This window comes from Rhinolophus hipposideros (assembly GCF_964194185.1).
Source record: "Rhinolophus hipposideros genome assembly, chromosome: 10".
In the NCBI taxonomy this organism is placed as follows: Eukaryota; Metazoa; Chordata; class Mammalia; order Chiroptera; family Rhinolophidae; genus Rhinolophus; species Rhinolophus hipposideros.
Window position 1 is genome coordinate 3307088 of NC_138056.1, and position 22987 is coordinate 3330074.

The following is a 22987-nucleotide window of genomic DNA, read 5'->3' on the forward strand; positions in this document are numbered from 1 at the left end:
TTTGAGGGGATCAGATGTGACCATAATACAGCTAAGGTCATTGCTGCCACCATCGCTAAGTACAGAACCCAGCTTGGAGGAGTAGGGGAGGCTTGAGACGCTCGAGTCCCTTTGCTTGCTGTGTGCTTGCTCCTTCCTAAGTCTCTTGCCCTCTCTGGGCCTCTGGCTTTGAAGGTAAATAAGGAAGCAGTGGAGGTGGTAAAAGAAAACACTGCCTAGAAGGGAGGTGGGAGGGGCAGCAGGAGTTCCCTTCCCCCCCCCCCAGGGCCCTCTCCCTTGTGGAAGGGCAGCCTCCGGGGGACATGGAGGCCCTGCCCACTGGGGATTCCTCAGGGCAGTGATTCAGACACTTGGAACACTTTCCACTCTCCCATACCAGCTGGTAGGCACATCAAAGGCATGAGGAAGAAGCTGGCTATGGGACGGGGGCTCAGCGGGACCAAGGACAGCTCTTCCGGAGCCTGGGACACGGGCGTGCAATGGCGGGTGTGAGGTGCTCCCTCCAGTCTCTTCTCTTCCAAGTTTTCTGAATTGCAGTCCACCTTTGCCCTCCCCCCATCACCTGCTGCTCCCCTCTCTACACAGCAAGAGCAGGTGCCCCTGTCCTGCCTGGGGTTAGTTCGAACTGAATACCACCCTTTTGTTGAACTTATTTTTATAGTTACATTTTAATTAGGCAAGTGACGCTGGTCTCTATTCTGCAGAAGGGTGTGCAGTTTCCTTGGAAGTACGAGTAAATTTAAATAAAAAATAAAAATAAATCCTTTTGTTCTTTGCAGATGGTTTTATTGTCGCAGTGTCTGGTGGGCTGTTTTTCACCTACCATGAGCACTATGGGGTGTGGGGATGGGGAGCCCACCACACCCCAGGACCTGGGATCCAGCGATGATCATAGGGAGGTGGTGTGAATCCAGGAATGGCCCAAACACACCTAAAGCTGCGGCCCAGTGACCTTGGGCTGGTTACTTACTTTCTCTGCACTTTCATTCCTTAGCTGCAAAGGATGGGTGACCAGAAGGCACCTCACGGGGATGTTGTAAGGATTATAGAGTCATAGCTTTGACATTGTTCTAATGCTCACTACCTGTGGGGCCATTCTAAGGCGTCTGTCATCACAAAAGCCCTACGAAGTAAGTGCTATTATGTGTCCATTTTACAGATGAGGAAACTGAGGCATGGAGTGGTTAACTCACAGAAAGAGTCGGTCTGAGCCTGGAGGCTGATTTCTGAGCCGGTATGCTGTACAAACCATGTCAAGACTCATGTGGGCATGTGGGTGTTCATCTGTGGCAGTAAGGTAGCTTTCCGTGTGCGACCCCACGCTGTGCACTGCAGCTATGACAGAGGTGTCCCCAAATTCTTCAAACCCATATAAACAGCGCCGGTGGCTGCAGCCTCCTCATAGACTGGTCCTGCAGAATGTCTGGGGGTTCCCATTGTACAGAGGCCCAGCCTCAACTTCCTTGGCCCCCACAGCTGCCTGCCCGTCCCCTCCACAAAGTAGGTCCTCAGGAAACATTTGAGTTTAGTGCAGTTTGCCTGGTAGGTTTAGGGGTGGGGAAATGCCCGGTGGAATTACTTCCAGGTGAAGCAGGAGTCTACTGGAGCTGAGAGCTCAGAGGCTTGTCACCCGGGGTCTGGTTACCTTGGATGTCCCGGGGTGCCCATTGCAATGACATGTTTTTTTCAGGGGATGAGCTCTGAGCAGCATCAAAGCCCAGCAAGGGTGGGACTCCGGTCCCTGGGTCCTGAGCCGGGATAATGGGCCCCTTCCTCCCATTCCTGGCACCTGAGTGAGCCTGGAGAATCCGAAAGGAATTTTGAAGTGACACTTTAAAGAAACCCATTCATGGGGAAATGAGTTATTTTTGTTGTAAAGACAATGGGGTGGGTCGGAAGGAGAGGAAATAGAGAAAAAAACCCCTCTCAGCCCCATTCCTCCACGCTAATCACTCTTGAGTCTTGTGTTTTTGTGTCTTCCCCCTGCCAGGACCTGAGCCCAGGTAACAGACCGATAGTGTGTTTTTTTATATAAAATAGAGCTATATTTTTCTCCCATTTGTGAACAAAATATATGTACAATGTCGAACGCTACTTTTTCACTTATTTTATCACCAGCGTGTCTCCATGCAGCACATAATCTTCATAGGATCCTTAACGGGGTGCTGTAAACCATCCTGAGAGAGGAGCCAGGGTGGTCCGGCACTAACTCTGGAGCTGGCTCCCTGCCTAGGCTTCCTGGCTCAGCCCCTTTGCCGCTGAGCACCTGCAAGCCAGTCGCTTGGCCTCTCTGTGCCTCTGTTCTCTTATCTTTGAAATGAGGCTACTCATAGCTCCTACCCACTAGGGCTGTGATGGGGATTAAATGAGTTAATATTTATAAAATGCTTCGGAGGGCACGTTATGCGTAGCAAGCTCTATATGAACATCGAGTAAGTAGGTGTTCACCTTTCGTCAGCCACTGGGTGTGCCCAGCCCCACTGTCTACAAATCCCAACCAGAAGAAGAGCATTGTCTGGTTTCCTCTTTCTGGTTGATGGTATTCATTCGCTCACCTCAGTGAGCACACCCATTACTTTCTGGGTCTCAGTTTCCTCATCTGTGAAATGGAGCAGCTACTCTCTACCCTGTCTGTTGCACTGAACTTGGATGCGATTAAACGGAGAGTGGGCAGGAAAAGGAAGGCACGGCCCAAACATGGAACAATTTGGGGGGAAATGACAGTTGAGAGACCTGGAGTATGGGGGGACCCACCATGCTTGCTGAATGGTTAAGTGGAGGTCCAAAGCTAGCCAGCACGAGGGGAGGAGGGAGGAGCTTCCTGACCCTGCCCAAGCCCACGTGGCCTGGATGTGTCACTCACCTTTGTCACCCACATTTTCCCTGGTTGTAGATGTTTGTTGGGTCTCCCCACCCCCACCTTTCCCCAGGAAAGCAATGAGTCCTGTTCATCACTGCGTCCTCAGCTCACAGCCTGGCACGAAGCCGGACCTCAAAATATGACTGACTGAATGAGTGAGTATGTGAACGAATGACAGCTTTTTAACAGAGGAACTATCAGGCTGTAGTTTGGTCTCACAGATGGTCTAAGATGGCAATTCCCATAACTAGTAGGTGTCAGATTGGCCTGGGGAATCTTCTTAGACCCTTGGAAGCAGCCGAAGCCAGGGCACTTGTCATGAAGATGGCAGTGGCTCCTCCAACCGTGTGCCTTCGGAGGACCCTGCGATCAGTGGGGTCTCCAGGTGGTGTCGGTGGCTTCAAGGTCTGCTCTGTCTGATCTCAATTACACAGTTGAGTCACCAGTGGTTTGAACAAACACTCCTGCAGCTATTTTAACAGGTGGCACCCTGCATAGCCATCCCAGGAAGATGGGCTGAATGGCTCTGCACAAACTCTCTTTTGGGAAGGAATTAAGGTCCGATGTGTTGAGGACACATTTACAGAGGTTTGTGATGAGAAAGGCAGTTCCTTCCCGGGCGTCTTCCCAGACGGTCCTGCACCTTCCAGGCCTGTGGGGACAGGTCCTGGGAGCTGGGTCCTCACACACCAGTCCAGTGTCCTCCGGCTTTCCTTGCTTTCCCCAGCCCAAGGCCAGCAATGGGGTTACATCTCAGAACAGAGATGGCCTGTGGGAAGCTAAGGCCACTCCCTGCATCCAACAGCCGATTGAAATAAGGAAGTAACAATCAGAGAGATAAAAGTGCATGAGGGTGGTCTAGTTTCACGTTGGAGAAGCTGGCCCTTCCACGGGGTGGGGTCCCCCTTCTCCTCCTCCTGATCTGTCAGGCATCCATCACAAAAGGCTCTGAGCTCCTCTGGGGCCTGTGAGGGCCTGGGGATGCTCTCTGCCTCTTGTTTATAAGGGCTAGGAATGAGGATGGCTTGTACCATCCCAGACTCGACGTAAAACTGACCTGGCAACCTGAAACTTGTGGGTGGGAGGGCAGAAGGAGGGAGGCAGAGAGGCGGAGGGAAGCAGGAGGGACATCTGGAGATGTCGGTGGTTTTCCAAGGCACAGGGCCAGTGAATTTTGGCTCTCAGGTTGGTTTCGCTTTGGGAAAGGTGGGTTTGTAGAGTCCCAACCTCAGCAGATGCTGGAGTGGCACTGGGGCAGCCAGGAGACAGAAGGGATAGAGAAGCTCCCGGCTTCCCTGGGCGTGGGGTGGTGCCGCCGGGTCTGACGCTCACAGCAGTGGCTCACACGGTACGGTTATGTCCAGAGGCAATGTGGCTGCAGGGAGAGGCAACCAACGCTGAAGGGTGTGGGGAGAGAGGGAGAAGGAAACCAGAGCAGAGAGAGCAGGTGCTTGCTGAGTGCCGCCCTAGCGCTGCAATTCTGACAATAGCCTCACGAGGGCGCTGCTGATGTGCCCATTTTTCAGATGCGAAAACTGGGGGAAGGTTTCGTCGTTTCCCAGCTTCTGGATTTGGAAACAGGAGGTACTGGGGAATGTGGGCAGGGGGCCAGAAGAAGAGGCTCCTGGCGTCTGGGACAACAACCTGGGCTCCTGGCCTGTTCCTGCCGAGGAGGGAGCCCAGCTGTGGGAAGGGCACAGATGTGAGAATAAGGTGATGGAAGTCCACCCCGATTCGGGCGCAGGGCAGCAGGGACTCTTACTGTGCTCACTGTTAGGACTATTTCTGTGCTTTCCTGTGGAATTCAGCCAGCCTGGCCTGAAATGGCCAGTTCCGCCCTAAAGGTCTCTGACCAGGCCACTGTTTTTCAGGGTCTAGTGCAAAAGAAGTGGCCAAAATGCCACTTGTCTCCATACCAGGTGGGACCTGGGGCCCTGCCACCCTGCTACCTGCTACTTGTGAGTGGCTCATAGGTGCTGAGATGGGAAGGGGAGAGTCCCCTTTCTTTGTTTCAAAACTAGATTTGGCCTTTCACAGAAGACCACCTATTGTGTTGTCCATTTCTGTAAAATTTCCAGAACAGGCAAATCCATACAGGTAGGCAATAGATGAGTGGTGACTGGTGGCTGGAGAATTTAGGAGAAAAGGAAAGTGACTGCTCATGGGTGTAGGGTGTTTGAGGGGTGATCAAAATGTTCTAATGTTGCTGTGATAGCCGCATGCACTGAACACCCTAAAACCCACCGAACCTCACACCATAAATGGGTGAATGGTGTGGTATCTGAGTTACAGCTCAGATAAAGGTGCTATAAAAACAAACGGGTCTGTGTCGGCACCGTGGCCAGTGCCAGGTATTGGCCGCAGAGTCCCATGCCTGGCCCAGCAAGGGCCGGGCAAGGTGTGCAGCCCCTTCAGACCACCCCCCGGACGCTGGCCAAGGCACCAGATAAGCAGGGGGGACCTGTGTCTCTCTTTGCTGCGGTGCCAAGTTGTCAAAATTTGGCTTTGTCTGGGTACAAGGCAGACTGTATTTAAAAGCTCATCAGCGGTGATGAAAATGGAGCTGAGTAAATCGCAGTTTTGCAAATGAGGCTACAAAACCGCCAGGGAAAGACAGAAGCCACCGGAGGGGTGCACCGCTGTGGGACAGTGTTTCCTCTTCTGCCTTTACCAGGAGCTCTGTTTTAGGGGATCTGTGCTCCCCAAACTCTCCTGTGAACCCCACACGCGTACGGGAAGCAGTGGGAAGAGGCTTAGGACTCTGGGCAGAATTCTTTCCTAGATCTGGTTTGATTGGGCCCAGAGTTCTCCACCCCATGCCATGGCCCCAGCACCCTGGAGGCGGCTTTGGGGCCGGCCTTGCCAGTCAGGGAAAGGGGTATCTGGGGGGCAATTGCTGCCAATTTGCAGGCTAATGGGGAGAGGGCAGTTCTTCCCCATGACAGGCAGGTGAGATCAAAAGCTGCAGGGATAAAAGGGACCAAAAGCAGGAGGGCTGGGAGAGCAGTGCAGCCAAACCCAGGCCCAGACCCCAAAAGAGCCTCTCCCTGGGGACAAGTGCTGAGTGCGGGGCAAAGGTCAGGGTGTTTGACTTGATTCTGGTGCCTCCTTTTCACCTAGAGCAAGAGAGCAGAAGAGCAGATCAAGAACCTTCTGGATCGTGGGCCCTGAGCCCAGGGAAAGGCTCCTTTGTGAGGGCAGCCGTAATGAAAATGCCACTGTGGCTCAGAGATCTTCTTACATCTGCATGCATGTCCCCAGGATAGGCACACGGCACCACCAAATAACCCAGTAAAGAGGCTCGCCCAGCCATGGCCCAGCCTGCACTTCCTGCCAGCCTAATGGCTCTCCCGTGAACTCGGCCCATTGTCCCATAATCTGTTGCTAAAAGGATTTAAAATTCAAGAGAAAAAAATGTTGAGGCCAATTAGCAGCATTGTTCAGGCTTCAAACAGACAGTGGCCATGGCTACGTGGAACCCGACTTCCCCTCTTAAGTCAAGTGGGGGCTTTACTTAAGCCCGTCCCTCTGTCCACCGGCTGTCGAGTTGGGTCCAATTCCATCTTGCAGTGTCAATGTTTTGTGTACAAGATGGGGGAGCAGGTCTGGAGCCTGGGGTCTCCAAGGAGTCTGCCTGCCTAGTTCAGTTCTACACAAGCATTCATTATTCCAAGGCTGTGGGGTGGGGGGGTACGGGGGGAGCAGTTGGGCACATGTTTATGCTGAGATGTCCACCTAAGGTCATTCGGGTCACCTGGGCTTCCACCAGTCGTAGTCTCCGTACGGCGGAGCTGCTATCAGAGGAAAAAGAGCGTGTCCAGTGCACAGGGCGGGAAGTCACTGCCCTCATCCGCTTCCTTCCGTCTCATCTCTGCAGATGGATGGGCGTTGGTCCTGGTCCTCGTCCTGGTACCTCTGCCCCAGCTGGAGGGTGTCCCTGATGAGCCCCCAAAGCAATACACACAGGCAGTAAAAGTCAGCACAACACTGACGTGTAGAAGGGAAAATTCCCTTTCAGCCCTTAGGTGTACCTCCTTCCCCAGGTAGCAAATGGCACAATCGAGACTGCAACCCAGCAGGTCACACAAGGGGCTGCCCTCTCCACACTGTTGCTGCTGTGCATTTCCCTTCCAGGGCACCCTGCAACCATGGCCACGGCTGCATGCTATTGTGTGACCACAGCATTTGAGTTTTGCCAAATGAAAATGTTCCAGAAATTCTTCTCCATCCCTCTTGAAAACAGGGACTCCACATGGGCCTCCCCACCTGGCCAGGTGGTGAGAAGGGATGTTGCTGTTTTGTCCTCTGCTCCCCATATGCCAGCAGCATCAGGACCCACATCAGGACCTGCTTTTCTCCATTTTTTTCATTCAAAGGACCAACATGATCAGGTCAAGAGATCGTAGGGAGATGTCATTCATTCATTCATTCACCATTCATAATCTACAGGGGATTGGCTCAGGCCAAGCTGGGGGCGGGGCGAGGGGGGCACTGAAGAAACAGAGAAGAGCAGAGCAGTCCTGCCTCCTTGGGAGCTCATGGCTCAGGAGTTAGATGGACACAGGGAGCCAGGAGAGGGACCCCTGACCCAGTCGGGGAGTGTGGGAGGGGAGGGGGTGCAGGGACACCCCCTATACACCCCCGTTGAGGACAGCCTCTCTCAGCTGGATGGCCAAGAACAATGTAGAGAAGCCCAAAATGGGAGCAGGGGAGGGGACGGGGCGCTGTGAGCAGTGGGGACAAGCAATGCGGAGGCCCCAACACGAGGCACACTCCACGGGTTCCATGACGACTTCACTTTGATGGTCAAGGGCCTGCCTGCTGTGTGGGGGAGAAGCAGCCGGACAGGTGGGCAGGAGCCAGACCAGGTCCAAGGCCAAGCGAGGGGCGTGGCCTTCGCCCCACAGGGGACGGGGTGCAGCACAGGTCAAGAGCGGAGTGTGCAGCAGGCTTGACAGCAACACTGACATTGGCTTGGCAGCTGGCAGTGATGCGGGTGGAGGCAGGCAACCCCTGGGAGCCCGTCTTGCTCAGTTGATGAGGGCAGCTGGACGGGTGGGTGAGAGGAAGGCTGTCAGCTGAGTCTGTGGGAGGAGAGCGGTCTCTCCCTTTCTCCGGCCTCTTGAAGTCGGGGGATGAGAACCGTTTCTTATTAACAAAAGCAAGCGTGTGCCCAGCCAGCTGCTTCCTGACCTGGCCCCCAACCCCTTTGCTGGCCTGGGGCTTCCGGCCACAGGGTTGCACCCTACGGCAGCCAGGTGGCTGAACAGCTTCCTCACAGTCACAGTCATGAAATCCAGGGGGCGCTTGCGGCAGCCACATCTGAAGGGCTTGCCTCTGGTGTGTGGGGTGGGAGGAGCCGGGCCTGACACAGAGTGAGAAGACGGAAGTTCACCCCTGGTCAGCGATGTGGTCCGAGGTGTGGTCCACCCACTTGGCCAGCATCCGCAGACCTCACCAAGAGAAGCGGACGGAACACCAGCCCCTGCACCTGAGTGCCTATGGCTGGTCCCAGGGATGCAGGCCCCTCCAGGTCACATGGCCCAGCAGGGCCCGGCCAGTCCTTTGGCCCTGGCTCTCCTCCCTGGAACCAATACATCTGGGGTACGGGTGGCGCGTGGGGGGAGGGGGAGACTCCTTAGCCTGGGGAGGTGGGAGCTTCTAGGTGCCATGCATTGGGTCTTGCAGGAACAGCAGGAGTTTCTAGAAGGAAAGGGCCAAGGGTACCCCAGGTGGAGTGACGGGAATGTGTAAAGGCTGGGCTGCGGACGGGGGGGCAGGGGTGATTTTGTGCGGGTGGGTTTGCTTCCGTAGCTCTTATGCAGCTCTGCCGTGCCACAGTCAAGGGGGGTGCAAATCGCAGCCCCAGGCCCCACCCCACCCCATCTGCAGGCCTGAGGCACATTGTTAGCACTAACTATGGGATTCTTATATTCAAGTCATAACCCCCAGGACCTCAGAATGTGACTGCATTTAGAGAGAGGATCTTTAAAGCGGTAAATAAAATGAGGTCACTGGGGTGGGCCCTATAATAAGAGATCGGGACACAGACACTCACAGAGGGACGGCCGTCCGCACGCCGAGGAGAGAGGCCTCAGAGCCAGCCCTGCCGACACCTGGCTCTCGGACTCCAGCCTCCAGGACTGGAGACAGCGAGTGTCGGTGGTTTAAGCCCCCACACTGTGGCATTTGTTACAGCAGCTGAGCTGACGTGTGCAGCCCTAACCACATGCTGCCGCCCTTCCCCCACCATTTCAACATGGTCTGGATGTGGGCTCCTGCCAGGGGCCGTAGTCACTGAGGGAAGTCGACTGCTTCCCGCAGGCCCCGATCTGCGTGCTCACTCCTCGCATCCTCAGACCCAGGACGAGCAGTGGGACTTACTGTCACTCCTGTCCCAGGTGAGGACACTGAGGCACACAGAGGTCTGGCCACGTGCCAAAGGTCAAAGACACAGGCCACCGTCTCCAGGGGCCACACTGCTGGTCATGTCTGCTAGTCCATGTATGGCCGCATGCCAGGCACCAAGGGGAGGGCAGAGAGGCTGAAGGCTGCCCTTGGACTTACGGGGAGGAAGGAGGGCAGCTCGAGATGTGTGTCCCTGTCCCCTCCTCCCCCCAATCCTGAGTGTTCCTCCTCCTCCTGTAAGACTCAGCCTGGAGCCAAATAGTAGGGAAAACCCAAAGGTCCATCAACAGATGGATGGATCTACAAAGTGTGGTCCATCCACTCAGTGGAATTTTACTCGGCCATGAAAAGGCATGAAGTTCCGACCCACCTGCTACAACAGGGATGAACCTCAAAACATGCTGAGCGAAGGAAGCCAGACCCAAAGGACAAATATTGGGCGATTCCATCTGTGTGGAACGCCCAGACCAGGAAAATCCATAGAGACAGAAAGTAAATAGCATTGCTTAGGGCTAAGGGGGAATGAGCGGGGAGTCATAGCTAAAGGGTAGAGCCTTCTTCCCTGGGGAATGAAAAGGTTGCCAAATTATGAAAGGTGATGGCTGCACAGTCTGTGAACACATTAAAAGCCATTGAATTTGTACAGTTTAAACGAGTGAATTATAGGGCGTGTATATTACGTCTCAGTAAAGCTCTTTAAAATGTAAAACATACAGTGAACACACAATGTGAGATACAGATGATGTCCTACAGAATTGTACACCTGAAATCTATGTAACTTTACTAACCATTGTCACCCCAATAAGCTTTAATTACAAAACAATTGTTTTTAACATACAAATAAATATAGTTTTAAAAAGCCTCAGCTTGGGTGGTCACACCCTTAGGCCCTCAGATTGCAAGACACTCTTCTGGGTGTCTCATTTGCCCCCTCGGTGAGCCGCTGTGCACTTGAGGAATTCCTGTCCTGCGATGCCAGATCCAGAGCTGGCCCCAACCCAAACTCCTCTGGCATCTAGGATAAGGGGGTCCCCACTCCTCTCCGTGCCTAGCAGCCCTCACTCTCCTTGGTACAGGCAGCGTGCAAGTCCCCACAGGAGCCAGTGGCCCTACCACCTCTCTGTCCCAGGGTTCCTGGGACATTTGGCACTAAGGAAGCCGCTAGCTGGGTGCCGTTCAGGAGCACCCCAGGAGGGAGCTGTGCCCCCACAACCAGTAAGCTCCTGTCTGGCCAGGAAACCAGGCTCTGCCCTTAGGAGTGGGGTGGCGTTGTCCGGGGAGCGCGGCCAGACAAGGTCTACCCAGAGGCACCATCTACCAAGAGGAGAACTGGCTGGGCTCTGCCTGGAAATCCCGCCTTCAGGTCCCATGCCCGTGGCTCGAGGCTTCTAACATTGCCTGAAGCAAAAGCAGAGGCTGAGAGCAAAGATTCTCTGCTTAGGCTCTGGACCCCGCAGCCTTTCAGGGTCAAAGGACCAGGTGGCCAAGCTGAGGCAGAGACAGCGCTCCCGGGTGCCTTGCCTCCCTGGCCAGCTGTGTGCACGCACCTCTCCGAGCCTTCCTTTCTCATCTGTAAGGTGGGGCTGCGCAGGGCTGCCCGTAGGATTTCAGGGCTAATGGCTCCGGGCTGGCACGCTGGAGCCTGGGCTCTCTCCTGGGCTGCTCTTGGGAGCGCAATTAGAGTAAGTTTGGGGCCTAGAGCCAGCACCACATCTGATAGTCACCCCTGGTGGCAGGCTGGGACCACATCACAGGACACTGTTCTCTGTCCTGTCCCCTTCCCCAGCTCCCTCTCCAGGGGAAGGGGCTGGAGGTGTGAGGCCTGGACCTGAGGGCGGGGTCACAGGGTGTCACCCAGGTACCTGATAGGTCTGGAAGGGGACCTGGGGGTGGGGGCACCCAGAGCAGAGGTCTCAGGACTGCTGGTGAGGCTGGCTGGGGCCAGGCCCGGGGGTGTCCAGGCCAGGGTCTGGAAGAGACCAATTAGTCAAATGGTTACAGTGACCATTTGGAAGCAATTAACAGGGTCGCTATTACCACATTACACCCCCCCACCTGGTTCCGTGCTGGGGGGAGGGGTGGAGGTCACCGGGGTGTGGGTTTTGTGGGTGCCTCGGCCCAGCCCAGCCAAGCAGGGCTTCATGAATGAGATGCCCTGCCCTGCCAGGAAGATGCCAGGAAATTAGGTACCTCTCCCTCAGCTGAGACCGCCTCTGAGGCCTGGCAGCCCAGCAATGTCCCATGTCCGGAGCCAAGCCCAGGCCCTGGAGGGCAGGGGGCAGGGGGCTTCCTGGGTCAGGGAAGATGGGGGTCGGGGAGAGTTAGATGAAGGCGAGGGCCTCAGTGGGTGGGTGAACAGAGGACTGGAGCCTTGGAGGGAGAGGTTGTGGGCAGTGGACTGGGGTGGGGGTGGGGGGTGGGCAAGTGCTCCCCATCACCGGCAAAGGCTGGGGCTGCCGCAGGGCCTGGTGCAGGGGGTGGGGGAAGGCAGCTTTGGGTTTTAGACAACACCCACTGATTTCAGGGAGGACCAGAGGAGAGAAGAACCCACAGCCCAGGGAGTTTTGCTGCCTCGGAAAACACACACTGGAAGGGACCTGAAGCCATGGGTGCCCACTGTCCCAGTGTAACTGTTACTAGTGCCCTAGTTCACTATCAAAGGCGCCACAGTTTGCACAGTAAACAGTGGTCTCCTATTGTTGGGCCTGTTCTGCGATGACAGGCGTCAGGGACCTTTGCTGCGATAACTTTACTGAGACTCCCTCACTATATTTGAGGCATTTTATACACGCGGAGCCAGCATCTCAGGAGAGCAATGCTACGTGGCCAAAGCCACATGGCAAGGAAGTGGCTGAGCTGTTCATATTCATTCATTCATTCATTCATTCATTCATTCATTCAAGGAGTAGGTACTGAGGGGGTACTGTGTGCTAGGCACTGTCTAGGAGCTGAGGGTACAACAGTGAACTAAGCCACTAGACCCCCTGCCCTCCTGGCTTCCCGCCATTCTCGGAGCCCTGCTCTACGGCCGCTCCTCTCCCAGTCCCAGGGCCAAGCTGACCTGGAGGCGGGCACAGGCTGGCCCACAGTGGGCAGCATCGAAAGTAACCCTAGGGCTCCACTGGAGCACAAGCGAGGCTGCGAACCCAGAGTTACTTCCATTGGATTCTTCTGGCTCCTCCCGGTCTTCCCAAAAGGACGTCAGGGAAGGAGGCTGAGGCCTATTCCCGAAGGGGGTCCGAAACCCCGTGCTTCCCTGACCCAGCAGATAGCGCGTGCTCCCACTCTCTCGCTAAAATTTATTCTATCTCCTCCTCCCCCTCCCCCCCCCCGAATTCCTTGCTCACTCTCCCTCTGGAACCCTACATCTCTTTTTGACACCCCCTCAGGAGGGACCTACCTGACTCTCAGAAGCAGAGCTATTGGCGGTTAGGGATTGACAGCCCTTGTTGTGTCCCTCTGTGCTTTTGTAAGAAGTTCAAGTGCCCAGCGGTCCCAGGCCAGGTCTGTGGGTGGAGCCACAGTGGGCAAGTTCCTCTCTTGGCTCTGTCCCTGGGGGGCTGGGCGCTGTCCTCAGTAAAGCAGGCTCCATCCTTGAGAGTCTAGGGCTCTAGCACTGGGTGGTCCAGTCTTTAGAACGTTCACAGCCTCTGATGGCCAGGAGCTACCTAGGGGCTAAGGTACTGGGTGATGCCCCGGGGGTGCCCCCCAGGGACCTCAGGCACTGAGCCTGCTGGGGTGGGCTCGTTGAGGACACGCTGGCCTGTTTGTGTTAGGCCAGGGTGGTGAGAAACGTCCCGATGGGGTGTTCTAAGTTCCTACTGCTCAAAGGAGTCCCCTATGCCCTGTATACGTGCCCCGCCCCTAGGAAAGATGGAGATTCTAAATCCTGATGCAGGTAGAAGAGATGCAGGACACCAGCCCCCCCTGGCTCATCTCAGAGCCCCTGAGATTAGAGCCAAGCCTCTGGCCTAGATCTGGACTCCACAGGGCCCATCCAGTCCCTGGTCTGTCTCCCGTCCCAACCCCCTTGCCATGGGACAAGCCCCCTTGCTTGAGTCTGTGTCAGTACCTGCTGGCTACTGCTGGGGGGCGGGGTGGGGGGACTGCTGCTGGGGAGCAGAGGCCAGGGGAACAGAGAAGGGAGTGAGGATGTGGCTTTTTCCAACACTCTCCAGAGCCCCTCTTCACTGGGGTCCCTAGGGGACAGGGCCCTGCCCCAGTCCATGGGCCACCCAGGGACGGCTACACTGCTGCTCCTGACCCACCCGGCAGGGTTTCCACGCACCCCTGGCTCCGCTCGCCACTTGTCTCTTCTCTCCTCTCCCTTCTCTGTGGCCACCAGCCTTCCCCTGCTTTGCTCTGGGAATCACTCCCTGCTCTCTTGGTCTCCATTTCTGCTTCTTGTTCTCCTCTCTGTCATTCTCTTTCTCCCTGTCTTTCTCTCCGTGCCGGTTTCTCTTGCTCTCTGGGGCTGTCTGGGTCTGGGCCCCTTTCTCTGGCTCTCCAGTCTCCCTCTACAGCACCCTCTCTGGCCGGTCGCTAGGAGGGACCCTCCGAGGCCCCCGACGTGCATAGAACCTAGCATTCCGGATATGCGAGGTCGGGGTTCGTAGACAGGATAAAGCACTTCGTGGCAGCTCTCACCTCACCTGGGCTGCGGAAGACGCGCCCAGGCTCCAGCAGGGACCTCTGGTCGCAGACACAACCCCAGGGTCCCCCACGCGCGCCCGCGCGCCAGACCCTCCCCTCCACCGTCCTCTGTGGCCCCTTCATTATGCGCCGCCTCTAATGGGCGTTTGTCAGCGCGACTTCCCCGCAAGTTGTTGTCGCGGACATCAGTCATCTGCGGCGTCCCCATTGTGCCGGGGGATTGATGGGGGGCGGGAGGGGGTGACAGGGCCTGGGGCGGCCGCCTCGAGGCCTCGGTCTATAATTTTCGGAAGCATAATTGGTCTGGGGGAGGAGGCGGGGGAGGGGCGGGGAGGGACCTTTCAGAGCCAGGAGGGCGCGCGGCGGAGCGGAGCCGCGGCTCGACGGCGGTGTGCGCGGGCGGCGCCGGCCGGATCCCCGCTCCCGCCGGGCTCCCCACCCGCGCGGGCTCCCGCCCCTCCCGCGCCTCCGCCTGGGGACCACGTCGGCCTTTTGTTGCCGAACCGTCTTTTCTTTCAGCGCTTTGCTCAGCAACAGAAATTTCACCCGATCCTGGGTGAAAATTAGATCTCTCCCTCTCTCCTTCTCCCTCTCTCCTTCTCCCTCTCTCTCTCCCCCCCCCTTGCCTACCCCCCCGCCCCGTCTCTCTCCTCCCCCCCCCCTTTCTGCGGAGCCGGAGTCGGCACCGCCGGGCGCGGGTTGCCGGCTCCACGCGCCTCGCCCGGCTCCGCTGCCGCCCCTTCCATGGGCGCCGCGCTCGCCTGCAGCCGCCGCCGCCGCGGAGCGGGCGCGATGCCACGATGGGCCTGATTTGGCTTCTGCTGCTCAGCCTGCTGGAGCCCGGCTGGCCCGCGGGCCCCGGGGCGCGGCTGCGGCGCGATGCGGGCGGCCGCGGCGGCGTCTACGAGCACCTCGGCGGGGCGCCCCGGCGCCGCAAGCTCTACTGCGCCACCAAGTACCACCTCCAGCTGCACCCGAGCGGCCGCGTCAACGGCAGCCTGGAGAACAGCGCCTACAGTGAGTGCGGGGCCCCGCGGCGCCGCGCCTCGGTCCCCGGGGAGCAGCGGTGCGCAGGAGGGGTCGGTCCTCGAGGGGAGCCGGGGAAAGCGGGCCACTCCTCGCGGCCAGAGGGAGGCAGCCGGGTCCCCGGGCTTCCCTCCACGTCCAGGAGGAGAGCGCGAGAGGAGCTGGGATGGGGTCGGGCTCACGTCCGCAGGGGGCGCGGGCAGCCACCGGCCGCCGTCCCAGCGAGTTGGCCTGGCGGGGTCTGCACCCCCCGCCCCTCCCGCTGGTCAGAGGGGGCGCGCGGTAGGCGGCTCTGGGCTCCCCACTCGGCTGAATGCGGTGGCCCTGACAAGTTTGAGCCCTTTGAGGTTTTCGGAGAAAAGGCACCGGACGAGGCATTTATCATCCTCTTTATTATTTTGACGACTTCTCCTCCTGCCAACCCCGGGGCGCCCCACGGCCCCTCCGCCCTCCCTGCTCTCGGCCGCCCAGGTGGCCGCCCCGCGCCTCTGCGTCCGCGCGGAAGATGCTCGCCCGGGCAGAGCCGGGTTCCCCGGCCGCGGCTGCCACCTATAAGACTGCCATTTCCCCGGGCAGAACCCGCAGCCCTCCCGCATCCGCCCTTGGCCGCCGAGCGACCACCAGGGTGGGTGCCCCCGCCGCCGGGTGGGGGCCTCGGGATAGCGGTTAGGAGTACCGGGAGTCGTCCGCTTGGGCCCGGGGGCACAGAGACACCCTCAGCCCGTCCCGCAGCCAGGACCCGCGGCCTGCACTGTGTTTGAACCGGAGTACCGCAAGGCTCCAGCGTTTGGCTCCTCCGGCCACAGGGACCCAAGCTTGTGCGGAGCCTCCCTCCTGCGAGAAGCGCAGAGCCAGAGGGACTCGATGCGGCTCCTATCGCTGGAGAGCAGGAGACCCGAGCTCCGGGCCTGGCAGGACTGCAGTGGGGAGCGTGGGAGTGTGGCCGGGGCCTCGGGGGTCTTCCGATGAGGTGCGCGGCGCTTGGCCTCCGCCCTGGTGCAGGAAGCTGTGCGGTGGATTCAAGGCATTGGCGAGAAACCGCTCCTTCCTCGAGGAAAGCCTCAGTCTTGCGAGGGCGTTTTCGGAGGGCGCCTCTGGAGCCTCACGGTGGAGACCAGCTGTTGCCAAGGCGTCCCAGTGCGCAGGGCGCAGCCACGGGAGCGCCCGCGCTAGACTCGCAGGGACACCCGATTTCTCTCTGAATCCAGTCTCCCCCTGGAGTCGCAGAGCATCAAAATTCTTGGGGCAACCAAAGCTGGGAGCACGGAGCCGGAGTAGGGCGCGCACGTGCAGCCGCTCCCATCCCGTATACAGTCCCGCGCCTCTCTGGTCCGCGGGCGGGCGCTGTGGAATCCTCCCAGCCTGCGTGTGTCCCGGGGGCACAGGCTGCACCCCACACACTGGGCCAAGCCTCCAGCGGCCCGCATCTGAGCCCTGTGATCACTGCCGTGCAGGGGGAGGGGGCAGGGGGGGGACAGGCAGGGGAGAAGCATGCCCTGGAGAGTTCCCCTGTGCCCCAGTTCCCCTTGGAGCGGTTCTCAGGGGACAATGGCCCCACCCCAGCCTTTGTTGCAGGTCCCCGCGAAAAAGTGCTCTTGTGTCCAGAAGGAAAGGCGTTAGGGGAGATTTAAACTTTCTTACCCACAGTGGGGAGTGGGTGAGCCCTGCCCACTTCCCATTGTGAGTTGCAGGGTCTAACCTGGCCTCCTGCCAACAGGGTGTAACCCTCCCACATCACTGGGTAATTATCTCCCGCGCAGGTCCAATGCCAGCGGGTTTGGGTGACACCCTCAAGGTGCTGTATATGGGTTATATTATCAACCTGCTTCAATCCGGGCCCCCAGCTTTCCCTACTCCCGTATTCCATGGGCACCGTAGAACTGGCAGTTCAGACTGGTGTCTGCAGTCCTGCCTTGACTTCCAGCTCAAACACGCGTGCGGTCTTGGGCAAGTCACTCGATGTCAGCAGTTTCCTGAAAACTCTCTGACAAAGCTGTTGAAAGTCTCCAATGAGCTCCATGTCCTGCAAAACCAGGGTACCTGGCACAGAGTCAGCATGTAGAAATGTTAGCTTTGTTATACCCCCGCCCCATTTTGAATTTTTCTCCTTGGAGAAGCCTTTCCTGATGCTCCACTTTCTTCACCTCCTGCCCAGTAATTTCTTTTCCCCCTGAATTTCCGAAGTCACCCCTCTTGGGTGTGTGTTTCAGCTTTGGACAGGGCCCGTGGGCGCTCAGCCCTGCCCCTTGTGCTCTAAGAGGCTGAGGGAGTGATATGCATTCCCGACTCTTCCCAGGTATCCTGGAGATAACGGCCGTGGAGGTGGGCGTTGTGGCCATCAAGGGGCTATTCTCCGGACGGTACCTGGCCATGAACAAGAGGGGACGGCTCTACGCTTCGGTAAGTCCAGTCTGTCTGTGGGCAGGCACGGATGGAGCAGCCAGCTCCCCTGGACATCACATCAGGGCACAGAGGGCCCGTGGGCAGTACAGTGCTTTGCCCAGGAATGTGGAGGACATGAGCCAGCCCCGGGGACTCCACACCTCGGGCTCTTTGGGCAGCTTTTGGCAGAGGCAGCTGCCAGCTTGAGTGACTTGGAGCTCACTCCACAGGGAATTCACACTGGGAGTTAGACATGTCTTATGTTGGCCAGTGCTGTTGGATGAGAAACTGTTTCTCCAAACATTTTGTGGTCACCGCTATTGCTCTTCACTCAAGGTAGCTGAGGATAGGGGAGAGAGTGTCCCTCAAATTTCCACTGAAATCAGTGGACCCAAGCAAACCAAGAGTGTGTACTGCACAAAGCTCCCCTGTGGGCTCACCCACAGCTCTCCTGGGAGCGAGGGGAGGATGAAGCCGGGTGTGGCATGGTCAGTTCTCCCCAAGGGCAGAAAGTTCTTAGGCGGGAACCCAGAGGAAGGGAGATGGGACGTGTCGCAGTCAGGCAGGCTTGGAACCCAGTCTACCCACCACAACAAAAAGGGGTCCTGTGACTCTGTGGGCGTGTTCCCCAAGGGTAGGGGCGGGGAGTACATGGAGTAAATACATAGAACTAGGAAATGTGCTACTTCCAACTAGTCATTACATGCAATTCAGCTGATACCTTCTTGGGCAATGAAAGGTCTTCCATCCACACGTAACCTCGACAACGCAGCCCAAGGACCATCTTCCCACAGTCATGTCCCTCTGTTCAGTGTTTGCAGGGGAAATACACCGCCATCTCCCTGCCCCCTTTGCAGTCAGGCAAAACGTGATCAAGAAGAGTTGCAGAAAAACTCGCCTTATGCGCATTACTTCATCTCAGATTATTTTGCTAAAGGAAATGCAAAAGTTGGACTGCACCTCTGAGTCTGGGGCCATGTGATTGAAGCTGTGTCTGGGGGGAGGACCAGACTCCTCTGTATGTGCCTCTAGCATCTCCAAACACCAATTGTGGTTTATAACGACATGCCCTTGGCCCAGGGTTCGGTCCGAGTTTTTCTTTTCTTTTTCTTAACTTTTAAAAATTTATTTTAAGTGTGTTTTTCCAGGACCCATCAGTTCCAAGTCAAGTAGTTGTTTCAATCTAGTTGTGGAGGGCGCAGCTCACAGTGGCCCATGTCGGGATTGCACCGGGAACTTTGTTGTTAAGAGCGCCACGCTCCAACCAACAGAGCTAAGAGGCCACCCCCGAGTTTTTCTTGTGGTGGCCTGTGGCTTTCCAGACCCTCTGGCCCTGTCCTCCTTGTGCCGAGTGAGCGGAGCTGACTTTCTATTCTTAAAATGGCCTCAGACTTGTCCCTTAGGCAGAGGGGACATCCAGGGAGGAGGTCTCGTTGGCTTGTGGTGATGGACAGGTCTTACTAACCACAGAAGGCCTTTCGCCCATACTGGGGACGTTCACAGTGGGGCAGGGAGGACTGAAACGAGAGGAGAAGCCTAAGTACTCTCACGTCTCCTCCGTGGGGGACCCAGGCCCAGGGCTTTGGGACACAGAACAAAGAAAGCATTACCTGAGCCATCCCAACGGGTCAGAGTCCACCTGCGACTTCTGTCCCTGACAGCTGGTGGCAATGGCTTTGGGGAAGCAGGAAGATAGGTTCCAGCCCCACTGGGGGATACCAGGAGGTCTAGCTGGATGGCATGGAACTTTTCAGAGCGTCCATCGGGCAAGGTCTCACTGCCCTGCAGGAACCTGGGAGGTGAGGCAGTCCGGTGCCACCCGGTCACTGCCACCCCCTGCTCCCATCTTAGGCAACTGGCTTGCGAGTGCAGTTCCCATGGCCCTGCCTCTCGGCTGTGAGGGTCCTAGTCTTTGCTGTCAGCCTGCATCTCGCCTCCCAGGCCAGCTCATCCACTGCACCCTGGCAGCTCCCACCTCCAGCCCTGACCTCCCTTCTGAGGTATGGATCACTCCTTGAAAGTCCCGATGGCTCTGAGACTCCTGACAGAGGGCAGCACACCCCAGCTGAACACAGTGGTGCCCCTAACCCCCCCCCCCGAATTATTGCCCCACCAGCCATTCACTCAAGCTCCAGGTCAGCTAAGAGTCATGATGGACACCTCCTTCTCTCGCAGTCCATCTCTAAGTCCTAGACTCTACCTCTTGAATCGCCTCTTCTATCCACACCCCTCACCTCTCTCACCTTATCCTCTTGGCCAGTGCCTTATAACTCAGGCCCTCATCACCTCCCACCTGGACCATCACAGCAACCTTGGGACCAGGCTACAGGCCTCCAGCCTCGCCCTCCTCCAGTCTGTCCATCCATCCATCATCCATCCATCCATCCATCCATCCATCCATCCATCCATCCATCCATCATCCATCCATCCATCATCCATCCATCCATCCATCCATCCATCCATCATCCATCCATCCATCATCTATCCATCCATCCATCATCCATCCATCCATCCATCATCCATCCATCCATCATCCATCCATCCATCCATCCATCCATCCATCCATCATCCATCCATCCATCATCTATCCATCCATCTACCTATATTTCTCCCTTCCTCCCTTCCTCCCTTTCTCCCTTCCTCCCTTCCTCCCTTCCTCCCTTCTTTCCTTCCTTCTTTCCATCCATCCGCCCGTCCATCATTCATCAATGTCCTGGGCACTTACCATATGTTACACTCTATGCTAGGTACCTGCTGGGAGGTCTCCTAAAATGCAAATCCACTTCTGTCATGACCTCCAGGAAGTCTCCACCACCCGCAGATTATCACCCAGGTGCCTTAGCTCAGTGCACAGAGCAGCGGCCAAGACTGCCTTCTGTTTCCACCTCCCGTCCTAGCTCTGTAACTTGGGACCCCTCGCGAGGCCCTGAGCCCTTTGCTCTTTGAGGCCCACAGGACTGTGTCTCTTCAATTGCCCCCAAGTGTCCCTGCACAGAGGAAGCCCAGCCTGGTGGATGGGCCTCAGCCCTGGAAGTTGTGTCCTCTCCAGGACAGAGGGGCCTAGGGCACATCTCAAGGTGCCACGTGGGAGCTAGACATTACTCTAGTGTGCCTCGCGTGGGGGTGGGCAAGTCTGCCTGAGCCCACCCACTCACCCCAGGTGGCCCCTGAGCCCACGCCATGCAGGGGTCTAGCACAGGTCAGAATAGCATCATATCTGTCTGCGATTTGGGGTCCGGCACCACGCTGGGCCTCAGTTTCCCCATCTCTAAAGTGCGGAGGTTGGTCTTGGGCATCCAATCTCTGAGCCTCTGCTGAGTGGCGGGAGAACAGAGGAGGGATTGGGCTTATGGGGCGAGGCAGCCCCCACCCTGATTCAGCCAGAGGGCTCCCCCGCACCCTCAGCCCTCACTTCCAGATGTCCATGCCACTGAGAAACAGATGTTCTGTGCGTAACCATTTTCCTTCCTGGTTCTTCCAGCCACATATTGCCCAATTCATGGGTCTGGCCCCTGCCAGCTTGTGACCTCTGAGAATGGACCTGTGGCCCTGTGGGCCACCTGCACTCAGAGACAAACCCCGGGGGTCTCTTCCTCCTGCCCTGGGGCCAGTCCTGGGAAGGAGGCCACGTCCATCTGCCCACCTTTCCCGCCCCAAGCCCAGCCCCTTGGCACGTTGCCGGGAGGGAAGCACTGTGGGGGTGGCCCTCGGCATACCCACCCACCCACCTATGGTTGGGATGGAAGCCACACCTGGGTCAGCCTAAGGCATACCCCCTCTTTACCACCCCTGACGGGGAGACCCCACAGGCGTCCCTGTGAGGAAAGCTCTTTCAGTTCCAAGTTTTCACCTCTGTCCCTCCAGAGCCCGCCTCCCAGAGGGCAGGGACCCACATCCCCCACACTGTCCCAGGGGGACAGAGGTTCCATTCATCCCCACTGACAACCTCAACCTCCTGTACCTCTGCTGGCGGCGGGGCCACTGACACCACAGCGCGCTCAGAGCAGGGTCTGCGCCATGTACCAGCTCGAGTCCAGCCGGGCGCCTGGCTCTCTTCCATGCGGCTCCGTCCCTCCTTCAACCTGGGGTGCCGGGACCGCGAGGCCACAGCTGACTCCCTGAGTTCAAAGCCAGAGCTGGGACCCAAACTCAACCTGTAACAGGGTCGTTAACAACCTGGCTGTGTTACCCTTTCTTCCACTTTTGATGTTCTTTTCCTTCTTTCTCGTTTATGCGATTTCTTCTGGGGAGCCATCTTCTTCCTTTGTCCAAATGTCCAGTCCTGCTGACGTCCATGCTGCCAGCAGACACTTAGGGCACCTGGGTCGGGCAGGCCCTGTGTCTGTTGTTCCTGTGCTGGGGACATTCTCCAAAGTACCCATGGAGGAGGGTGGGAGGCGAGGGGACCAGAGACGGGAGACAGAGCGAGCCAGGCTTCCCAAGGTGCTCAGGAAACGTCAGAGGAAGAGACACTTGAGCTGAATCTCAAAGGCCAAGTTCACCAGACACGGGTGGGAGGGCGAGAGTGCACGTGTCTGGGCAGGATATGCAGCCAGACCGGGCAGGAGCAAAGCAGGAAGGGAGGTGTTGAGAAGGAGTGGTCCCTGTGCCCCTTGCCCCTCTCTGTGTGGCCTCCCGGGCCCACTGCTGACCCACTGAGCACAGCGTCTTGCCCTGCTCCCCGCAGGAGAACTACAACGCCGAGTGCGAGTTTGTGGAGCGGATCCACGAGCTGGGTTATAACACCTACGCCTCCCGGCTGTACCCGACGGTGCCCAGCGGGCCAGGGGCCCGGCGCCAGCCCAGCGCCGAGAGACTGTGGTACGTGTCCGTCAACGGTAAGGGCCGGCCCCGCAGGGGCTTCAAGACGCGCCGCACACAGAAGTCCTCGCTCTTCCTGCCCCGTGTGCTGGACCACAAGGACCATGAGATGGTGCGGCTGCTCCAGAGTGGGGCTGGGCTCCGCGGTGGCCTGCCCAGACCACCGGGCAAGGGTGCCCAGCCACGGCGGCAGGCACAGCGGCAGAGGAGACGGGGACGCCATGCTTAGCCCCCAGCCCAGGGGAGCAGAGGCCTCATGATTTCTGGACCCATGGCTGGCCCGGCAGAGTTTATGAGCCAGTGGCTGAGCTGCCAGCTATGAGACCTGACCATCACAGCAGGGCAGGTTTCCAAGGGGACGACTCTCCCCTCGTCCCTGCCCCCTTTCCTGCTTCTGGGCTGGCTGCTCTTTCAAGGGTCAGCAGAACACATCCCCAGTTCTTCCTGATTCTCTCAAACAAGGGTCAATCAAACTGAAACTGGGGGCCAAGCCAGGACTGCGAGGAAGTGCCCTTTAAAGGAAGACACTTGTGGGTTTGCGCTGGCCAGGGGCACCCGGTGGCCCACCGGGGACACCAGCCGAAGTTTGGGATCCTAGCCAACCGGGGAGCCTCCCTGCAGCACAGCTGGGGCACAACTTGAGGGTTTGCCTAATTGGAACATTAAAGTATTTTATTCTACGTTGTTATTTAATAGATTATAATGCAGCCTGAAGAAAAAGAAACACGTGCAGTTTTTACTTGAACGTATTTGCTTGTGAGGAAAGCAGAGTCGGTGCCGAATCACTGTTTTAAGTTGTAAGACTGTATTCTGAGAAATTGGGCTAAACATGCATTT

General features: G+C 57.6%; 1 protein-coding gene across 1 annotated transcript; it reads left to right on the top strand.

Moving 5' to 3' along the window:
- Positions 1-14721: 14721 nt before the first annotated feature.
- FGF3 (fibroblast growth factor 3) lies at positions 14722-22379 on the top strand (the record flags this gene model as incomplete). The annotated part of the gene is made up of 3 exons (XM_081061853.1): positions 14722-14938; positions 17244-17347; positions 22017-22379. 3 exons carry the CDS (start codon positions 14722-14724, stop codon positions 22377-22379), a joined length of 684 nt encoding a protein of 227 aa, XP_080917979.1.
- Positions 22380-22987: the final 608 nt, after the last annotated feature.